The 19,182-nt window shown below is 37.1% G+C and overlaps 2 protein-coding genes across 2 annotated transcripts in view; both read right to left on the bottom strand.

Moving 5' to 3' along the window:
* The window catches only part of LOC121261516 (sugar transporter ERD6-like 15), a 68,268-nt gene that overhangs the window by 5,971 nt on the left and 43,115 nt on the right, over positions 1–19,182 (bottom strand).
* Positions 1,301–2,327, bottom strand: LOC121261518. The gene is made up of 2 exons (XM_041163940.1): positions 1,838–2,327; positions 1,301–1,712 (listed from the first exon to the last, which is right to left on the bottom strand). Exons 1-2 carry the CDS (start codon positions 1,985–1,987, stop codon positions 1,443–1,445), a joined length of 420 nt encoding a protein of 139 aa, XP_041019874.1. The 5' UTR covers positions 1,988–2,327; the 3' UTR covers positions 1,301–1,442.

Raw genomic sequence — 19,182 nt, 5'->3', positions numbered from 1 at the left:
GTCCAGGCCCGAGAAACGGTGATTGGTAGTCAAGAAAGTGTAAGCGGGTCTCTTGTGTTGTCTCAATTTTAATAGTATTATCCATATCACAACGCCATAACAGTTGGTGTTTACTATTTACAGATGCAATTTGGGTTAGATGAATCGCAACCGGGAGAAATTGGGTTGAGTGAATCACAACCGATGCAATGATTTGATACATTGAGTATGTTATTAATAATGCTAACATGTTGTTACAATTGATATTTTTAGTTGACATTTTCGAAACTGACATGATTTATATTGTATGTTTTGTAGGGCTCCAAGACTTGGTGACGACATTTTGTGGAGCTTTGAGATGATAGAAACTGTTATTTACTATGGACCTTTGGAAACTGTTATTTTTTGGAGCTTTGGCAGCTTGTTATTTACCATGATCTATGTTGTATGTTCATAACAGTTTACTAAATTACATGAAGAGTGTCATCATGTAATGATCTTTTTAAAACTACATTCTGTGTAATACAGTTCAGTTAATGGCATTTTATGTCATCATTTTGTGTCTGAAACTGTTCTGTTTTAATACAAACTGCTTATATGTTTTACAAACTGCTATTAAGAAACTGCTACTTGAATACATCATCCATACCAATATGTTCACAAACTGCACAATAGTAACTGTTCACAAACTGCTTTACAAACTCACCAATTTGATATTGTTCACAAACTGCTTTACAAACTCAGAAACTGCATTACATCCCATATTACAAACTGCTTACATGTTTTACAAACTGCTATTAAGAAACTGCTACTTGAATACATCATCCATACCAATCTGTTCACAAACTGCTCAATATACTGTTCACAAACTGCATTACATACAGTGACTGCTCATTACAAATTGTTTTACAATCTGCTAAAATGCTGAAACTGTTCTGTTCTGTTTTACAAACTGCTTATCAACAACCAATATCCATACATACACAAAACAGTTTTACAAACTGTCCAATACAAACTGTTTCACAAACTGTTTCACAATCTGCTCAAATCCAACCTAAACTGTTTTACAAACTGCTTATCAACCAATATCCATACAAACAGAAAACTGCATACAAAGTTTCCATTACAAACTGCTTCACAACAAAGTTATATCCATACAAACTGTTTTACAAACTATTTCAAGATCCATACAAACTGCTCATACATGAACACAAAATATATTACATCACTGTTTTACAATCTGCTCAAATTGTACATAATAGCAGTTTTACAATCTCAAACTGTACATAAGGAAAGTTTTACAATCTGCTCAAGCTCGAACTGTACATAATAGCAGTTTTACAATCCCAAACTGTACATAATAGCAGTTTTACATAATATCCATACATCAACTACATAGTCCAAAAGTAAATACCAAAACCCCAATACAATTTCTGGAACTACTAACACTATCTAGGAATTACTTAGACACTACCAACAAACCACAAAAATGCAACTACAAATGCAAAAGCCCAATAAGCCCGAAGTAGTTTGCGTGAACGCCTTATTTCAGCTTCTTGTTCCTGAAACACCAACTCCTTCTTCATAACCTCAATCTCCCTCTTGTGGACATCCTCGATTTTCTTCTCTAGCTCTTTCTCCTTCATTACAAATTCATTGGTGCTTTCTTGAAGATGGAGCTCATTCTCTTCATTAATATCTGCCCACTTGAAAAACCTACAGTAGGGTAATCCCTGTAAATTAAGAAGATATATAACAAATGTTAGATGTTTTAATATTAATCATTATATAACAAATGTTAGATGCTTTAATATTAATGATTACATGAATAAGTTTTATGTACAAATTATGTAGTTACCTTAGTGTTGTACTTTGGACACCCTAAGAAGGGTCGTCCTGGATTCTTTGCAGTACGAGCCAGTCTTAGTGTGGCTGGCTCCTCACAAAAACAGAATGGTATGCCCAAAGCACGTTTACCAAAGGAAGATGAAGATATTGATGATGACATCCCAATATAGCAGTAATTTCAACAGTACAGAAAATTCAACTGTCGGGATGGAATTAGTTGAATTATTCAGATACACTTGAACATTTTAATATGGAAGTAATCATCCCAATAATAATAACAGTAACAGTAGCAGTAGCTAGCACTTTAACAGTTTTAATGTGGAAGTAAGATTCCCAATAACAGTTAGTGATGTTCTGTGAAGTTTAAAGAATGCTATGACAATTGAAAGGGTGCCTCATTTTAAAAATAGTTGATAGTCTAATAAAACTCAAGTGTGAAATTGAGAACTAAACCCTGCTTATTCACTTCTAAAAACAGTATATCATGCCAAGTGTATATCAAACTTACATTAATAATAATAATAACAATATTAATAATAATAATAATAATAATAATAATAATAATAATAATAATAATAATAATGATGATGATGATGTATATTAATAACAGTACATACACCCTTTTAAATACAAATATACATGAGTAACAGTAACAATTTAATACACAAGAGTACTAAATACACAAGAGTAAATACAAGACTAACAGTAACAGTTTAATACACGAGTAACAGTAACAATTTAATAAACAAGAGTACTAAATACACAAGAGTAACAGTTTAATACATAAGAGTACTAAATACACAAGAGTAAATACACGACTAACAGTAACAGTTTAATACACAAGAGTAAATACACAAGAGTAACAGCAACAATTTAATACACAAGAGTACTAAATACACAAGAGTAATAGTAATAGTTTCATACACAAGAGTATTAAATACACAAGAGTAACAGTTTAATACACAAGAGTACTAAATACACAAGAGTAATAGTAACAGTTTCATACACAAGAGTATTAAATACACAAGAGTAACAGTTTAATACATAAGAGTACTAAATACACAAGAGTAATAGTAACAGTTTCATACACAAGAGTATTAAATACACAAGAGTAACAGTTTAATACACAAGAGTACTAAATACACAAGAGTACTAAATACACAAGAGTAATAGTAACAGTTTCATCCACAAGAGTATTAAATACACAAGAGTAACAGTTTAATACACAAGAGTACTAAATACACAAGAGTAATAGTAACAGTTTCATCCACAAGAGTATTAAATACACAAGAGTAACAGTTTAATACACAAGAGTACTAAATACACAAGAGTAAATACACGACTAACAGTAACAGTTTAATACACAAGAGTTTTATGACAAGAGTAAAACATCCCACTAACATTTTACATAAACAGCTTAATAAAATAAAATTTGTTGAAATACCCTGCTCAAATATTATTTTATGCATTCCATATGATTCTACTATTGTCAGACATGTCGAATTTATAAATTGGTAACTTAACAAGATGATACGGTATGTGATTTGAATAATTACATGACTAAATAGTTAATGCAAGAATTATACATCATAGGCAATGAATGTATTACAGTTCTAAATGTACAATGTATGATAAATAATTATTGACTTCCAAAGATTTGGAAAGTAAAAGCAAAGCACAAAAAAAGGAGAAAACTAACGACATTTTTGTAGTGAGGATACTTTGAAACTTAGCCCGATCGATGATTAGAACAAATTTTGTTGGGGTTAGGGTTAGGGTTAGGGTTAGGGTTTCGGGGCTTGATAACCAAAAAAATTTAGGGTTAAGGTTAGGGTTAGGGTTAGGGTTAGGGTTAAGGTTAGGGTTAGGGTTTCGGGGTTTGATAACCAAACAAATTTAGGGTTAGGGTTTCGGGAGAAGGGGATTTCAGATTTGGGTTTCTGGGAAGGAGGGTTCGTGGAGAAGACGAAAAAGAAGACAGAGAAGACAAAGGGGATGTGGCTCTGTGTCTTCGTGGAGAAGATTTCATAGAAGGAGACTTGGAAGACAGTGACTTCGCTGGTTCGTGTCCTTCTAAGGGTTTGTGGGCTCGAAGGAGACCACGAAGAATGACTGTGGAGAAGGCGAAGACTTTGTATGCGGTGGCTTCGTGGGGCGGCCAATTCGTGGAGGAGAATAGGGCTTCGTGGCCTCCACGATGGGGCTTCACGGAAAAGAGGAAGAAGAAGACAGAGTGAAGGGTTGGGTCTTGTGGGGATGGACGAAATGGGAAAGAAGGTGAAGTGACCCCTTCTGTATTCGAGGTCTGTGAGCTAAACGAAGCCGTTTAGCGCATCTAATTTGAAAATAGTCACCGTTTTCAAAAGCCGCTGAGCAACGACGCCGTTCCATTAATTGCCACGTCGGACCCGATTCCGCGAGGGTTCCCCTACGCGGTTGTGAGTAGCATTTTTGTATATATATATACACACACTTCTCACAATAAGTATATGAAGATATTTTCACCGAAACAAGTTTAGAACATTGTCGTCGGAGTTCTGTTGAAGACGTTGGTTTTCGATATAATCCTATAAAACAATAAAAACTTTAGGAACATTTTTTCATAAATTAATAATATGTTTTATAAATTTGTTGTACATTAGAGAAATTAAATTAAAAATATAGTAAAAATTTCCAATTAATTTATAATTAAACTCACCAACCATCTTGGAGACTCTGGAATGAAAAATAGAGCAAGGAACAGTAACAGACTCGGAATACAACCTGATCAAGATGAAATCCGTAAATATAGTTCAATTGATCGAAGCTTTTTTAATGGATCAAGTATTAATTAATTAATTAATTGCTATATATCAACTCATGTAACAAATCTACTAGTACCTATTATGGCCAAAGAACGCCATGTGACGAAAGAACCGATTACAAAGGTGAGAGAAGCACCATAACCAGTCATTGACTGCACATCATCTATCCAATCATTCAAAATATATATTATTGCAATAAATATTTGTTATCAGTAAGACAAATTATATATAATATTTCCACAAATTATTTTTCATATATATATATATATATATATATAAAGGTATAAATTAAATACCTGACTGATTGACATTAGTAGTCCTCTTACATTCTTTGGTGTTATTTCGGCAAGATATACAGGTCCCTGTAATTGACATCATGAGTGGGATGCCATTAATTAATCAATTAAGTACTATATATGAAACCAAAACCAGCTTAATTACAACATTTTATACGTACCACATAACAAGTAAGCCTATACCCAATTCCCAGCGACAGTCTTCCAAGGTCGAGCATCCAAGCCCCCTTTAATTCACAAAGCATATTGCAGATCAAGTGCACGTTATGATGATCAAAAACATTGCTCTTTCTTTTTTCTTTTTTTTTTTTAAATATTCGCGGAGCGAATCGAATCCAAGACCTCTATTTTGGAGGTTTGAGTGTTATATATGCCATCAGGCTATATGCAACGTTACTGTTAATCATGCTGTTTTGGCAGTTTTGTATTATAATTAATTTACAGACATTAATAAAATTGGAAAGAAACATTATTGTTTTTTTGGATGTAATAATCATGTTTGTTACCAATTTTATCATGCATCGATCTTGTGCATCGATCTTAGACTATAAAAAGTCCCATGAACTTGGTTTACACCGGCCTATAACTATCTTTTTAAGTTTTAAGATATTGTGCCCATTAATTGTTAAAATATGACTGTATATTAAGATTATGTCACGACATTTTTATATTTGTCTTAATATATAGTTAGATATTAAATGATCAGTAATTAATTGTAATGCAATATTTAAAATTTAGACATGATCATGTGCACGCTATAACTTTTCGTTTTCACTTGTTTCTGATCCAATAATACATGTTTTGAAATTTAAAATCGAGTAGTAGACGCCTAGCTATGAGATCGGTAAAGGAAAAAGAGTAGGTAGATTCCCAAACCTCAGCGAAAATAATGGCAAGCCAGCCTACGATGTAGAATATGTCCAAAACCCATAGTGTCTGCGATAAAATAAAAATGAAAATATATGAGAAGATTTATTGTTAGAATGTACAGCGGAAAAGTACCTCAAGCTCAGCTTAAAGAATTACTCCACAAGTTTTTCCAGATTGATAAACTCCAAGCGTTTCCTCTTAGTGGTGAAAGTGTACTACGTAGTATGAAACTAGAGTAATACTTACAAATCCACAGCCTAAGTATTTTATCAAGAGAGAACAAAAAGAGAGAGAGTCTTTTTTCTATTTTTTAGATGGATACTCCCAAAACACAATTGAGGAGGACTATATATATAGTCCTCCTATGCACGGCTGGCCTTAAAGGCCAACCTTCAATTGTCTTGTGTAATGCATGGCTTTAAGCCATGCGTTACACAAGATACGTTACAAGTAACGCATGGCTTAAAGCCATGCGTTACCTAGCAGGAGGGGTCAGCTCCACGTGGACGCCCCTCCAACTAATATCTCCCACTTGCACACAGTGGGCATGACCCCAGGTCAGCATCTCTCTAATGTTCTCAATCTTGTTCATACAAATAAATAGGCCGTGCGACCACCAAGCACATTTGTAGAAATGAGGGAGTACATACACCAAATCTCTCCCAGAGAAGACCAGCATAGTAACATCCCTAAAGTGTCTGGTCATGTCCTAGACTTATTCGATCGCATCAAGATCAAGCATTTTCGAATCCTCTTGAGTTTAAAAAAAAACTCAGAACAATTCTTGACTACCTCCATATATTTCAATGTGTTCACAACCTTTAGCCGCTACCAAGATGTAGCGTCATTTGTATGACGTCAGCAAACACTATCGAAGATACGATATCGAATAGTCTTCCTTTTACACTCATATCACTCAATTTTGGTCGAACTGCTTTCCCAACAATGCCTCTTTAGACCGTATCAATCATGGCCATAGACAGCATGTCAAAGTAGCAAACATCACAACCTCCATCTCGTGACATAGTCAAAAGTAAAGGACATTTTTTCAGAAATGAGACTCACACAGTGAGAAAGAGGGAAATATTTTACTCACTTACTCATATGGTCGTATAAGCACATATAGTATGAAACACATGCTATGGTGGATTTCTCTTTCTCAAAGAGCATATGTCTATATCAACACCGTACAGATCTTAGTCTAGCCGCTCCTTAAGCGTCTAACCCGAATTCCTCAATTTGCACGTCTCCAAGGCGTCAAAGAGGAACTCGCATCTGGCTTACTACAGGTTACATGGATGGTGGGGTAACCCATGCATAGTCCTATCAATGAACCTCATCTTAGCTCCCACTAAGGCGACATAACTTTGTGTCAACCAACTTATCCCTTTGGACAAGTACTTAGGGACACAATGTCTCATCTCTACTCGCTACTTAAGCGCTAGAGGCGATCGCTCGTGTGAGTGAGCCGATCTAAGCCTGTTGACATATCTTGTGTATGTGTATTAAAAACAATACGATAAAGACAAGAACTGAATCATATTGTATTAATATCCCAAAGGAAATGTTACATCTTTATGTCATTTGAAACACAAATTACATTTATAGTCTACGCAGTCCTAGATTCCTAACATGAGCCTCGAAGACATCTCTTGCTATAGGCTTCGTTAAGGGATCAGCAACCATGCGACTCGTAGAAAGATGTTTCAGAACCACTTCCTTTTGCGCTATCATGTCTCTGATGTAGTGATATCTGATATCTATGTGTTTGGTTCTTCCATGATACTTTGAGTCCTTAGCATATGCGAGAGCTGCCATGCTGTCGCAGAATATTGTCACCGGATCTGAAGTATCCGTGCCAATGTCTAAATGCTTGAGAAACCTCCGTAACCAAACAGCTTCTTGAACTGCTGCAGAACAAGCTATGTATTCTGCCTCCATGGTGGATAAAGCTATATAGGGTTGTTTCTTGCTGCTCCACGTAATGGCGCCTTGGTTGAGCAGAAAGACATACCCAGTGGTTGATTTGCGCTCATCTAGGTCGCTGCCCCAATCGGCATCACTGTAACCTCTTAGCTGCAAATCTGAACCCTGATAGCACAGCACATAGTCCGCAGTTCCCTTGAGATATCGCATAATCCTTTTGACCGCTTTCCAGTGAGCTAGTCCGGGGTTTGATTGGAATCTACTCACTAAGCCAACTGCATAGCATATGTCAGGTCGAGTACACATCATTGCGTACATCAGACTACCCACAGCATTAGCATAAGGGACACGAGCCATCTTTTCCTTTTCTTTTTGAGTCTTAGGATACATCACTTTAGACAAGTTCTCGCTCCTTGCAACAGGGGTCTCAATGGGTTTACATCCATTCATTAGGAAGCGCTCAAGGACTTTCTTTATGTAAGTCTGTTGAGACAAACATAAAAGTCTCTTTGAGCGATCTCTGTAGATCTTAACTCCCAAAATGTATTCTGCTTCACCCATATCCTTCATCTCAAAATTGAAGGATAACCACTCTTTTGTGGCGACTATCAACCCTTTATTATTTCCAGCTAGTAGTATGTCGTCAACATATAATGACAACATAATGAAACTCTTCTTAGACCTTTTGACATAAACACAATGATCCTCTGTGATCATCGTAAACCCATTCGAGAGAATGGCTCGATGGAATCTGAGGTACCATTGTCTAGATGATTGCTTTAGGCCATATATAGATCGTTTGAGCTTGCACACTTTGCGCTCTTGACCTTTGACCACAAAACCAGTTGGTTGATCCATATAGATCTCATCATCTAGTTCTCCATTGAGAAATGCTGTCTTAACGTCCATCTGGTAGAGTTCCAAATCCATGTTTGCTACTATAGCTAGAATCAGGCGAATTGAGGCAAACCTCACCACTGGTGAAAAAGTCTCCTCATAGTCTATACCTTCCTGTTGGGTATATCCTTTCGCCACTAAGCGAGCTTTATACTTATCTATTGATCCATCCGACTTGCATTTGACCTTAAGAACCCATTTGTTCCCAATAGTCTTACGTCCTATTGGTAGATCAACCAGATCCCAGACCTGGTTAATCTTCATAGACTCAATCTCATCATTAAGAGCTTTCATCCACTCATCTTTTGTAGAAGATGAGAGAGCCTCATAAATTGTCCTAGGCTCGTCATCATCATGCGGAGCTACCATAAAAGCTTCCCTTCAATCTCAAAACGACGACGGGGAATACTTTCGCGTGTGCTTCTACGCGGCTGAGGTTGTTGTGATTGATTGACAAGTGATGTGCTCCCACTTGGATTCAAATAATTTGTAGGAGCTTGAAGAATTTCTTTCTCATTCTCAACTAAATTCCTTGGAGCACTTTCTTCTTGTTCTACAATCTCATGAAGTTCTAAACTCCTATCAACCTCACCTCTACTTGGAAACTCATCTTCAATGAAATCCACATCTCGTGACTCAATCTCAGTCACACTTCTATCAGATTGTTCACCTATTAATACATACCCTTTAGAGTGTTCTGAGTACCTTATAAAGATACACTTCTTCCCTCTAGGGCCTAACTTTCCCATACTTATGAGAAAGATTGTGAACAAAACCCGTTGAACCCCATGGCCGCAAGTTACTCAAATTGGGTTTCTCGCCGGTCCATAGTTCATATGGGGTGGAAGTTACTGATTTGGAGGGCACACGGTTAAGAATGTAGGCAGCAGTCAAAAGTGCATCCCGCCAAAAAGAAATTGGTAGGTTTGCTTGCGCCATCATTGACCTAACCATCTCAAGCAGTGTTCGATTTCTCCTTTCCGCCACGCCATTTTGCTGGGGCGTATTCGGCATCGTCAACTGTCTTTTGATTCCTTTTTCATCACAGAGCCTTTTAAATTGCTCAGAGAGATATTCTCGTCCTCGGTCAGTTCTTAGAGCTTTTAAACTCTTGTCTAACTGATTCTCAACCATTCTTAGATATCGCCTAAAGCATTCCAATGCTTTAGACTTATGGGAGATTAAGTAGACATGACCGTAACGTGAAAAATCATCTATAAATGTGATGAAGTAGACACCTCCGTGTCTTGCCCTCACACTCATTGGACCACAGATGTCTGAGTGGACTAATTGCAGTGGAAAAGATGCCCTTGTGGCTTTTCCAAACAGTTTTCTCTTAGCTTTTCCCATTAGACAATGTTCACATGTGGGTAAGATGACCTTAGCGAGATTGCCTATAAGGCCTTCTCTAGCTAACCTAGTCATTCTATCTTGCCCTATATGGCCAAGCCTAGCATGCCATTTATATGAATCCAAATTATCAGATGTAGAAAGAAAAGCAATTGACTCATTTATATTTGAATAATCTAAATTCAATATCATAAAACCGTCTTGTAGAAAAGCATTGCCATAAAACACATGGCCCAAATAAAAGGAAACATAATTGTTTTCAAATATAATACGAAAACCAAGTCTTAATAGAGTGACTACAGAAAGTAAGTTTCGTCGGATCTCGGGAGCGTATAGCACATTGTGAAGGAAAAGAGTGCGGCCACCCCGCAAGTCTAGCTTGTAGGTACCAAGTCCCAGTACCTCAACGCTAGCTCCATTCCCCACCTTGATATCACGACTCCTAGCTGGAATCCGGCGATACTCAACAAATCCAATTCTATCTCGCTCTATGTGTTCGGTCGCTCCTGAATCAACAGTCCACACAGGATAGGAGTGAGCAACCATCACATGGCTAGTTACAAAAACAATGCGAGAAAAGTCAGAGTGTACCTTCTTCGGCTCAGTGCAGTCACGAGCGAAGTGGCCATTCGTTGAAGCACTCTAATTTCGACTTGTTCTTCCCGCACTTGCCCCTCTTGCTGCGCTGAGAAGTTCCTGACACCTTCTTAATTTGTCCAGCAGCTACTCCATTCTTAGACTTCTTGCGCTTAGGCCTTGATGCCTTACGCGAACCAGAATCAGCCACATAGGCCGTGTGATTGGGCTTGGCAGCCTCTAGGCGCTCAGCCTCCAATTCCAAGTGACGCGAGACATCATCAAAGTCTTTGATATTCTCGTTATGCGTCAGGTTCTGGCTCATATTCTCCCAAGAATTCGGCAGTGATCTTATCACTGCCTGGACTTGCTGTTCATCAGTCAGGTTGTTTCCTGCCGACTTAAGTTCGCGGATCATGGTTGACATAGCCCTAAGATGCTGCTTCATCGTGTGGTCAGAGCGCATCTTATAGGAGTCAAACCTCATGGTTAACCCACGCAACCTAGTGGCTGAAGTTCCACCAAACTTCAACTTCAAAGCCTCCCACATGCTTTGGGCAGTGTCATAGATCTCGAACTCACACATTAGATCATTGTGCATGCTGCTTAACATTATTATGCGCGCGCATCGACTTTTCTTAGCCCATTGAGTATAGGCTAGTTGATCTATTTTGTGTTGTTCCGAGGTCCCTTCCCCGGGCTCAGTAAGGGAGTGAGATAAGGCCTCCAAGACCTCTTGCTCATCTAAAACATATTGGATCTTGCGATGCCAAATGTCGTAGTTCTCCCCATCCAATTTCTCCCCTTTGTTTAAATCGGCAACTATACTCTTGGATGCCATTTCACTACAATACGCAAAGAATGGATATTACACACACACCTAAGAAATCTGCTGCGTCTATCCAAGTTAAAAAAAAAATAATTTAGACATGTCGCAAGATCGAAAAATCGCTAGGCTTCAGAATCATCTCTTGCGCCACAATATCCAATTATTAAATTTTTAACCTAATTCCCGCGCAAATTCAAAAAAAAATATGGGAGAATTAATCATAATTCTCAACCATACTCCCACTATCTTAAGTAGTCATCTAGTCCTAGTCACATGTAAAGACATAACCTACTAAAATTGCAGTAACATTTTGGGCCAGTCTACAAGGACAGCTACTCCAACCACAGTAACCTGTTGGGCCAGTCTACAAAAATGGTTCATATAAGACCATTACAGTCCATTTTTCTTGTTCCATCAGTGCATTTACAGTTCTTACTGGGGTCACTGTGGTCTTTTGGCTATACAGTGCATTTACAGTTCTTACTGGGGTCACTGCAATTTTTTTTCAGTCTATCATCTACACTGACATTTCTAACTAAGACTACTTAGTGGGAATTTTTCTATTTTTATCAATAAAGACTAATGTATAAACATTCAAGCCTAACATTCATAGATGATAAAAATAATCACATATCCACATGTTCAATTCACATATACATGTTATCACATTTAATATAACAAATTAAATAAAAGATCACATGTAATATAACATAATGGAAAAAAAAATAGCATGAATATAACTATATATTCACATGTGATCACATTTAATCTAAAAACAATTAAATAAAAAATCACATTTAATATAACAATATATCTTAGAGCAAATTTCATCCCCTCATTTTATTTTCTGTTTTAAAAAAAATGGGCTTGAACAAAGTTGGGCTTTAAAAAAAAATATGCCCAGTAAAAATGTTGGGCCAAGCCCAGCCCATATTTGAAAAGAAGGAAAAAAAAAAAAAAAAAGAGAGAGAGTGGGCCGGGCCATGAGGCCCAAGCCCATGGAAATCAGATGACCTAATGGTCATCTTCTTCCCCCCATTCGGCTACTGTTCACGTGAACAGTAGCCGTTCGAAGCAGCACGCCCTAGAGCCTCCCACGCAGCACCGCAGGCAGCGGAAGTGATTGGTCCAAGCAGCAGGGTGCGCCTCCGTGGTGCGGGCAGCACCTCTTTGGTGCGCGCAGCACCACGGGAGTGCGCGCAGCACCGCGGGGTTGCTCGCAGCACCTCGCTGGTGCGTGCTGCACTACGCTGGTGCTCGCAGCACCGCGCTGGTGCGCGCAGCACCACTGTGGTGCTCGCAGCGCCTGGCGGTGGTGCGCGCAGTACCACTGCATTGGTGCTCGCAGCACCACCTGCTGCGCGTTTTTTTTTTTTTTTTTTAACAGAAAAAAAAAGAGGATAAAAAAAAACACCATACAAATCTCAAGCATATGCGAGAAAAAAAAAATTAAAAACTGGAAGCAATTCAAAAAATAGCTCTGATACCAATGTTAGAATGCACAGCGGAAAAGTACCTCAAGCTCAGCTTAAAGAATTGCTCCACAAGTTTTTCCAGATTGATAAACTCCAAGCGTTTCCTCTTAGTGGCGAAAGTGTACTACGTAGTATGGAACTAGAGTAACACTTACAAATCCACAGCCTAAGCATTTTATCAAGAGAGAACAAAAAGAGAGATTCTTTTTTCTATTTTTTAGATGGATACTCCCAAAACACAATTGAGGAGGACTATATATATAGTCCTCCTATGCACGGCTGGCCTTAAAGGCCAGCCTTCAATTGTCTTGTGTAACGCATGGCTTTAAGCCATGCGTTACACAAGATACGTTACAAGTAACGCATGGCTTAAAGCCATGCGTTACCTAGCAGGAGGGGTCAGCCCCACGTGGGCACCCCTCCAACTAATATTTATATATATATATATATATCTATATAGTTATGGTTTAATTAAAATGCAACAGTTGCATTAATATTATTCATTCCAGCAGAGATATATATATATATATATATCTATATTTATATATTTGAAGAACATACACGCCTACGACCAATGAAATCTGTCATACTCCCACATATTACGGCGCCAATCATTGCTCCAGCTGTCACTATTGAACCAAAAACCGAGTACTGCATTCACCACACATCCAAGCAATTAAGAAAATGATTAACTAGATAACAACAGTACTAGTACACTGATCATGCCTTTGGAAACAAACAATTTAATTTGCTCTTGTTCATCCACATCATCCATTCTAAACTCCGATCATCATCAACTTCCATACATATATAAACACTACAAAAAATTGGCTCAGTTGCGGCGATATTTGGTTTGCTGGAATTAATATCACCGCAATAAGTCATGTGTCACGGCGACTTCTTGGTCGACGTGGCTTCCAGCCCGTAACTTTTTTTTTTCTTTTTTTGCGGCGATTTTAAATTATTTTGCGGCAAAAATATTCGCCGTAAATATTGTTTTTATTTTTACAGCGATTTTGAAGATAGTAGCGACGATATAAACCACCGTAAAATGTCAAAATCTAATGCCGACGCTGTTTTTCGCTGCAAATCTCCAATTAATGTAAACGGCGCCAATACCTCCACATAAAATCAGTTTTCCCCCCAAATCCGGATTTCCCCTCAAATCGTGATTACCTTCGTCCCCATTTTTGCCTACCAGTCAGACACACGCCCCTGTTTCCACTTGGCGATTTAGGAGCTGATAAATTTCTCTCCGTTGCATTCTTCGTACGTTTCTTGGTTCTCCTTTCGCGGAATCCAGGCCCCTCATTCCAGACTTTGAGTTCGAAACAAAGTCTGTGCCTCACCGTCGACCACGTGGAGAGATTGTTTTCGGAAGCCCAATATCGGCGGCGATTATCGTCCATCGAGACGGTGGGGACTATCTTTCATGCGTCGCAGGTATTTGGTTGTTCCCTTTACTGCAAATAGCTCTCCCCCTTCATCCCCGCATGATTTCTTTATTGCAAAAATTATGCATTTTGGTGGGTACTGATTTGTTGTGTGTCTAAAGTCACTGCAGCCTTAAAGGGCGTGTAAGCATCCAAATCATCTGAGTGATCCTTTTTTTCTTGATCTGTAGCTTATGGATTTTTTCTGCTTCGTTTGGTTTATTCATGGCCCCTTCACTGGTGCATTGTTTGTGTTGGTCTCCTTGGACTGTCTTTGAAGTTCCAAACTGTTCAGTTTCAAAATTAGTGAAAATGATGGGTAAATGAAGTCACAAACTGTATGGCTGTTCCAAAGTGATGCAGTTAAAGGAAAGGAAATGTCTGAGTGTCGGTTAGCTTGATAGGTTAACTCATTGTAGATGGCTAGGAATAGAAAGGCTAGCAGGAGAGATTATTAGTTTAGGTTGTTGGAGGATGCCATGGATAGGGAAAAAAAATTTGGCTTGAACCTGCCTGCTTGGAATACCAAGTTAAAAGGCAATTCTTTTGCGGAATAAATTCTCTGTTTCCACAAGTTAGAATATAAAGAGTTTACATGATAAGATGATATTTGTACAACAAAGGATATGTACTGCAAACTTTCAGCTCCAGTTACAAACTTTACTTAATTATCTTTTGTGGCTATATTTCCTGAACAGAGGAGTTGGAACTGATCTTATGTTTGTAACTGTGTAGATAAGTCTTGAGTCGTGACAACTGTTTGAGTCTTGAGTTGTGACAACTGTCTTGGTATTTTTTTTTCATATTAAGATGTGTTCGGCCTTTTGGTTTTACGATGTTCTAATCTTTGCTATCATTCATTACTTTGGATTGTTGGTGACATCACAAGAAAAACTGATAGCATATCACTGAAATGAAAACCATTTTAAGTTGATGTATGACAAGAAGAAAGCCAGATCAGAGAACCAAAAGAAATAATACATTCAACCTTACATTTACTGTAATGAATGTGACACAACACCAAACTTAATTGTTTTACCCACCTATAACCCCTCCTTTTTATTTTTAATCTGGCCTTTATTGGCACTTTGTTAACTGAGTGACTACAGGATCTTGAGGTTGTGATTGTCTGCTCTTTATCCAGGAAAAATAGGAAAAAGTTAACAATAAAGCTAATTACTTTCAAAGTTTCATGGCTGAGAAAACATAAAGGATTTTTTCCTGAAAATGCAATTAATTACTTGCTGAAGATTGAGGTTTTGATTTTCATCATTACGAAACCTGATAAACCAAAAAAATAAAAAAATAAAAAAGGCATTAACTGATATTGTGATTTTCTTTTTTTTCCTACTGTTGGTGACATGGGGCTTCATGCATATCTTAGTTTCATGCATTAGCTGATCTCCACCTGTTGTAGAAGGGTACTTATCATGTGCCCATTTGCATGTCAGGCGCCACGATCATTCCTTTTATTTCTTCTCTAAGCCTTTTGACCTTTCTACCTCTTTGCCATCCACATAATACATTAGGGTCATGCTTATACTATAGATATGTTCTTCCCAATTTTGGCATTATTAAACTAATAGATGCATGCACAAAACTTTTTAAATAAATTTTCCACGTCTCCCTTTATGTGATCTGTTTGTTCTGGCCATCATCTACACGTAAAAGTTAAGTTATTGTTTTTCTTAACTGTTTGAGTCTGAGCAGGATCCAAAACATTTTCCAATTCCTGCTATATTCAAGTGCAGAATTTTAGCGGCAAAATCGTTGGTACTAGCTTAGTTATCCTTATATTATGATATACTTGTCTTTGTCTATTTTAATGAAGCCCCTTTCGTCCAAACATCAGAATAATCATTACCTTCTTTTCATTTTAGCTAAGTTTTGCAATCAAATACAATCTTTATTGCGTCTGGATATTTGAGTATAATACTATTATTAATCAAGACCTGTGATAGTCCAGCACGTTTGGTTATGTATATTCGTTGAACTGATTATAGTTATTATACATGCAAATATTTAATTGTTTACTTGAACTGATTATAGTTAGAATACATTCATGTATTCTAACTATATACTTACTTCAATTTAAAGTTTCTTTGGTGCTGATCAGTAGTACCCCCGGCCATTCCTTTACCCTCCTTTAATTCTTTTGTTTCATTTGTCCTTCTACATTCTTTTGGTTTTAATTATAGGTTGTCGTATTATGGTAAACCAATCAGTGGGTCTTTTATCTAAAAATTGGTTGCCTCATTTCTAATGTAAAAGTGTATTTTTTTTTAATATTTTGATTTTTTTGCACTTGCGGTCAAATTGAGCGGTTACTTTGAGGGATAGAGTAGCAGCACCCTTTTATTTTTTTTTTCTTCTTTCTTCTTCTTGATTGGATTGCAGAAAATTAGTTAGCTAGCTTCCAATGACATGCATGGCAAAATGTGTTTGTACTTCTAATTGGTTTTAATTAATCATATTCCTCATGATCATATAGTAAAAATTTTGTCCAAAAGGTGCCACTAATGCAATGAATTGCATATTTAGGACAAAAGGGTTGGTGAAGACTCTAGCTGAAGTATTTAGAAGCTGGATTTTGGTAACAAACAAGGGTTAGCGGCTGGCCTAGCTAACCCTTGTTTTGTTGTTTCATTTGGATGTGATTCCCTAACTTTGTGTTACTCATGAATTTGCAATTCAGAATAACTAAATAAATGAATACTTCTTCAAGCTTTTTGAGCTGTTGTTCATCTCATATATATTCGAGAGGTAGACCCCCCATATATGGAAATCGATCATATCCTATTACATATTATAATAGGATATATTCATGTCCATATATAGACTTACATATATGGACATGAATCCTATGCTCATGAGTTAGAGATTACATTAATTTAAATATGCCCCCGATGTTTAACCTAATTGCTTCATTCTAAACATTTCTTTTTTTCCTTCCCTTTTCTCCCCCACAACCAATTATTAGGAGCTAATGATTGAGAAAGATGAAGGCCAATGGATATATTAATTTCACCTTAGCATCCACTTCTATGTATAGTTAATGGAATTTAGAGATCTATGGTAGGCTGATTTGTACTAAGATATTGAAATAAAAGACTCAAAAAAGAACGAGTTCCCTTCAAGAGGGGAATTAAATCAGCTTATGTAGCTGATAAGCGTCTTAGTACTTGTATTTATTTTTTCATGGACAAATATAAGATCTCTCTCTCTCTCCCTCTCTATTATTATTTCTCTTCCCAATAGCCCTTCAACATATCAATGTCTTTGAACAGTACTGCAATTTATTGCACATGACAAACATCTCTCTTTCATTAACTTCTAGCAAATACAATCTGTGACAGTGGCTATAGGATAGGATAGGAGGTGTGAGGTGTTGTGTATGGCCATCATGTACTTGAGCATGTTATGTATAGATATAACATATCTATCTATATATGTTGGTCAAAATGAATTCCATCACTTGTGCAATGTACCTACAGGTAAATCAATAGAATAGTGCTACCATATCCATATTAATTACAACCATTTGACCATGATGGCAATTTTCTGCTATTATTTGCTGATTAAGCTAGCTAGCTTAATGTCATTAATTCCTAAAAGCCAATAAGTAGGGTTACCGAAAATAACAAATTCAATAAAGCCAATAAGTAGATCATGACTCAACGTAGGGTTTGTTTCCCTTGGTATTATAATTGGCTAGCCAGCTTTCTTTTCCCTTTTTAATTTTATTTAGGGTTTGTACATGTTTGTTTGTTTTTTACCCAGTAATTGTACATATATGTAAGACATTAAGAGGCGAAGTTTAGGTTGGCTTTTGTTTTTTTGAATCACTGGAAATGTGGGGCTTGAACAGGTGTGTTAATGTGATATCAAACCATTGTGTTTGCAATGATAACAAGTGGTAATTCTCGGTGGGGTTCAAATAAGTATAAGATTAGACTTCCAATAATGCACCAATTCCACTAAAATTTTCCTGCTTTCGAATGCAGATCACCAATTTACATAGTTATGCATTTAACTATGTGAATTATTGGGCATCGACCAATTTTGTTATTTTGTACTGCCTTGGGATCCCACTTCCACTTCTATTCTTTCAAGCCAAGAATGAATTTCTAAATATTGTTCTGATCTTTAGTTAGATGATGAATGCATGCCATGCCTTCAGATAAACATTATTGTGTAAGTCAGAGTTTGAGTTTTGAGATATTTGGATCCATGCGGCTCAACAGATTTGTGATGTGTTCCAGTTATTTACTCCTAATTATTCTAACTCTGAATGGAATGATTTGAGAGATTATAATTGGCTGTATCATGAGATACCATTTTGAATCTCATTGTATAAACTTTAGGCAGGATATCAGTTCTTTCTTGCTTGATTACATGTAACTTGAGGTAAGAGCTCGTCACCTTTGCTAATCTTTTGGATTGTAAGGCTGAGCAAGATCAAATAACTCAATATGTTCAGCTCGAGTTATAGTTACGTGTTTGAGCCTAGTCGAGCCTGACATTAGTCTCAGCGGAGTTGAGTTATTATTATTCTTTAACACGCTAGATCATAGTCAATTTATTTCTTTTAGCTTCCCTTGTGCTCTTTTTAAACAAAAATTACATGAATAATATATTTGGTTTTGGATAAAAAAATGACCATATCTTTTCATTATTGGACTCCCTCCACCAGATTTTTCCCAACATGTAGATGTTCCCCAATGATAATCTATTGGCATTTTCTAACCTTTCATCGTATATGTAACATCGCCCAGAATACTGATCTTGTGCAAGGAGAATTCTTGTAATTCCTTAGACCATAATGGTTCTCCAACCATCCATTAGTTTCCCTCCAAGGCCCATCTTTAATAATCCAGGCATCATGGCTGTTTAGAAGAT

This window comes from Juglans microcarpa x Juglans regia, chromosome 4D (assembly GCF_004785595.1).
Source record: "Juglans microcarpa x Juglans regia isolate MS1-56 chromosome 4D, Jm3101_v1.0, whole genome shotgun sequence".
Taxonomy (NCBI): domain Eukaryota; kingdom Viridiplantae; phylum Streptophyta; class Magnoliopsida; order Fagales; family Juglandaceae; genus Juglans; species Juglans microcarpa x Juglans regia.
Note: the sequence above shows the minus strand (reverse complement) of the source record. Positions and strands in the feature narration are given on the sequence as shown.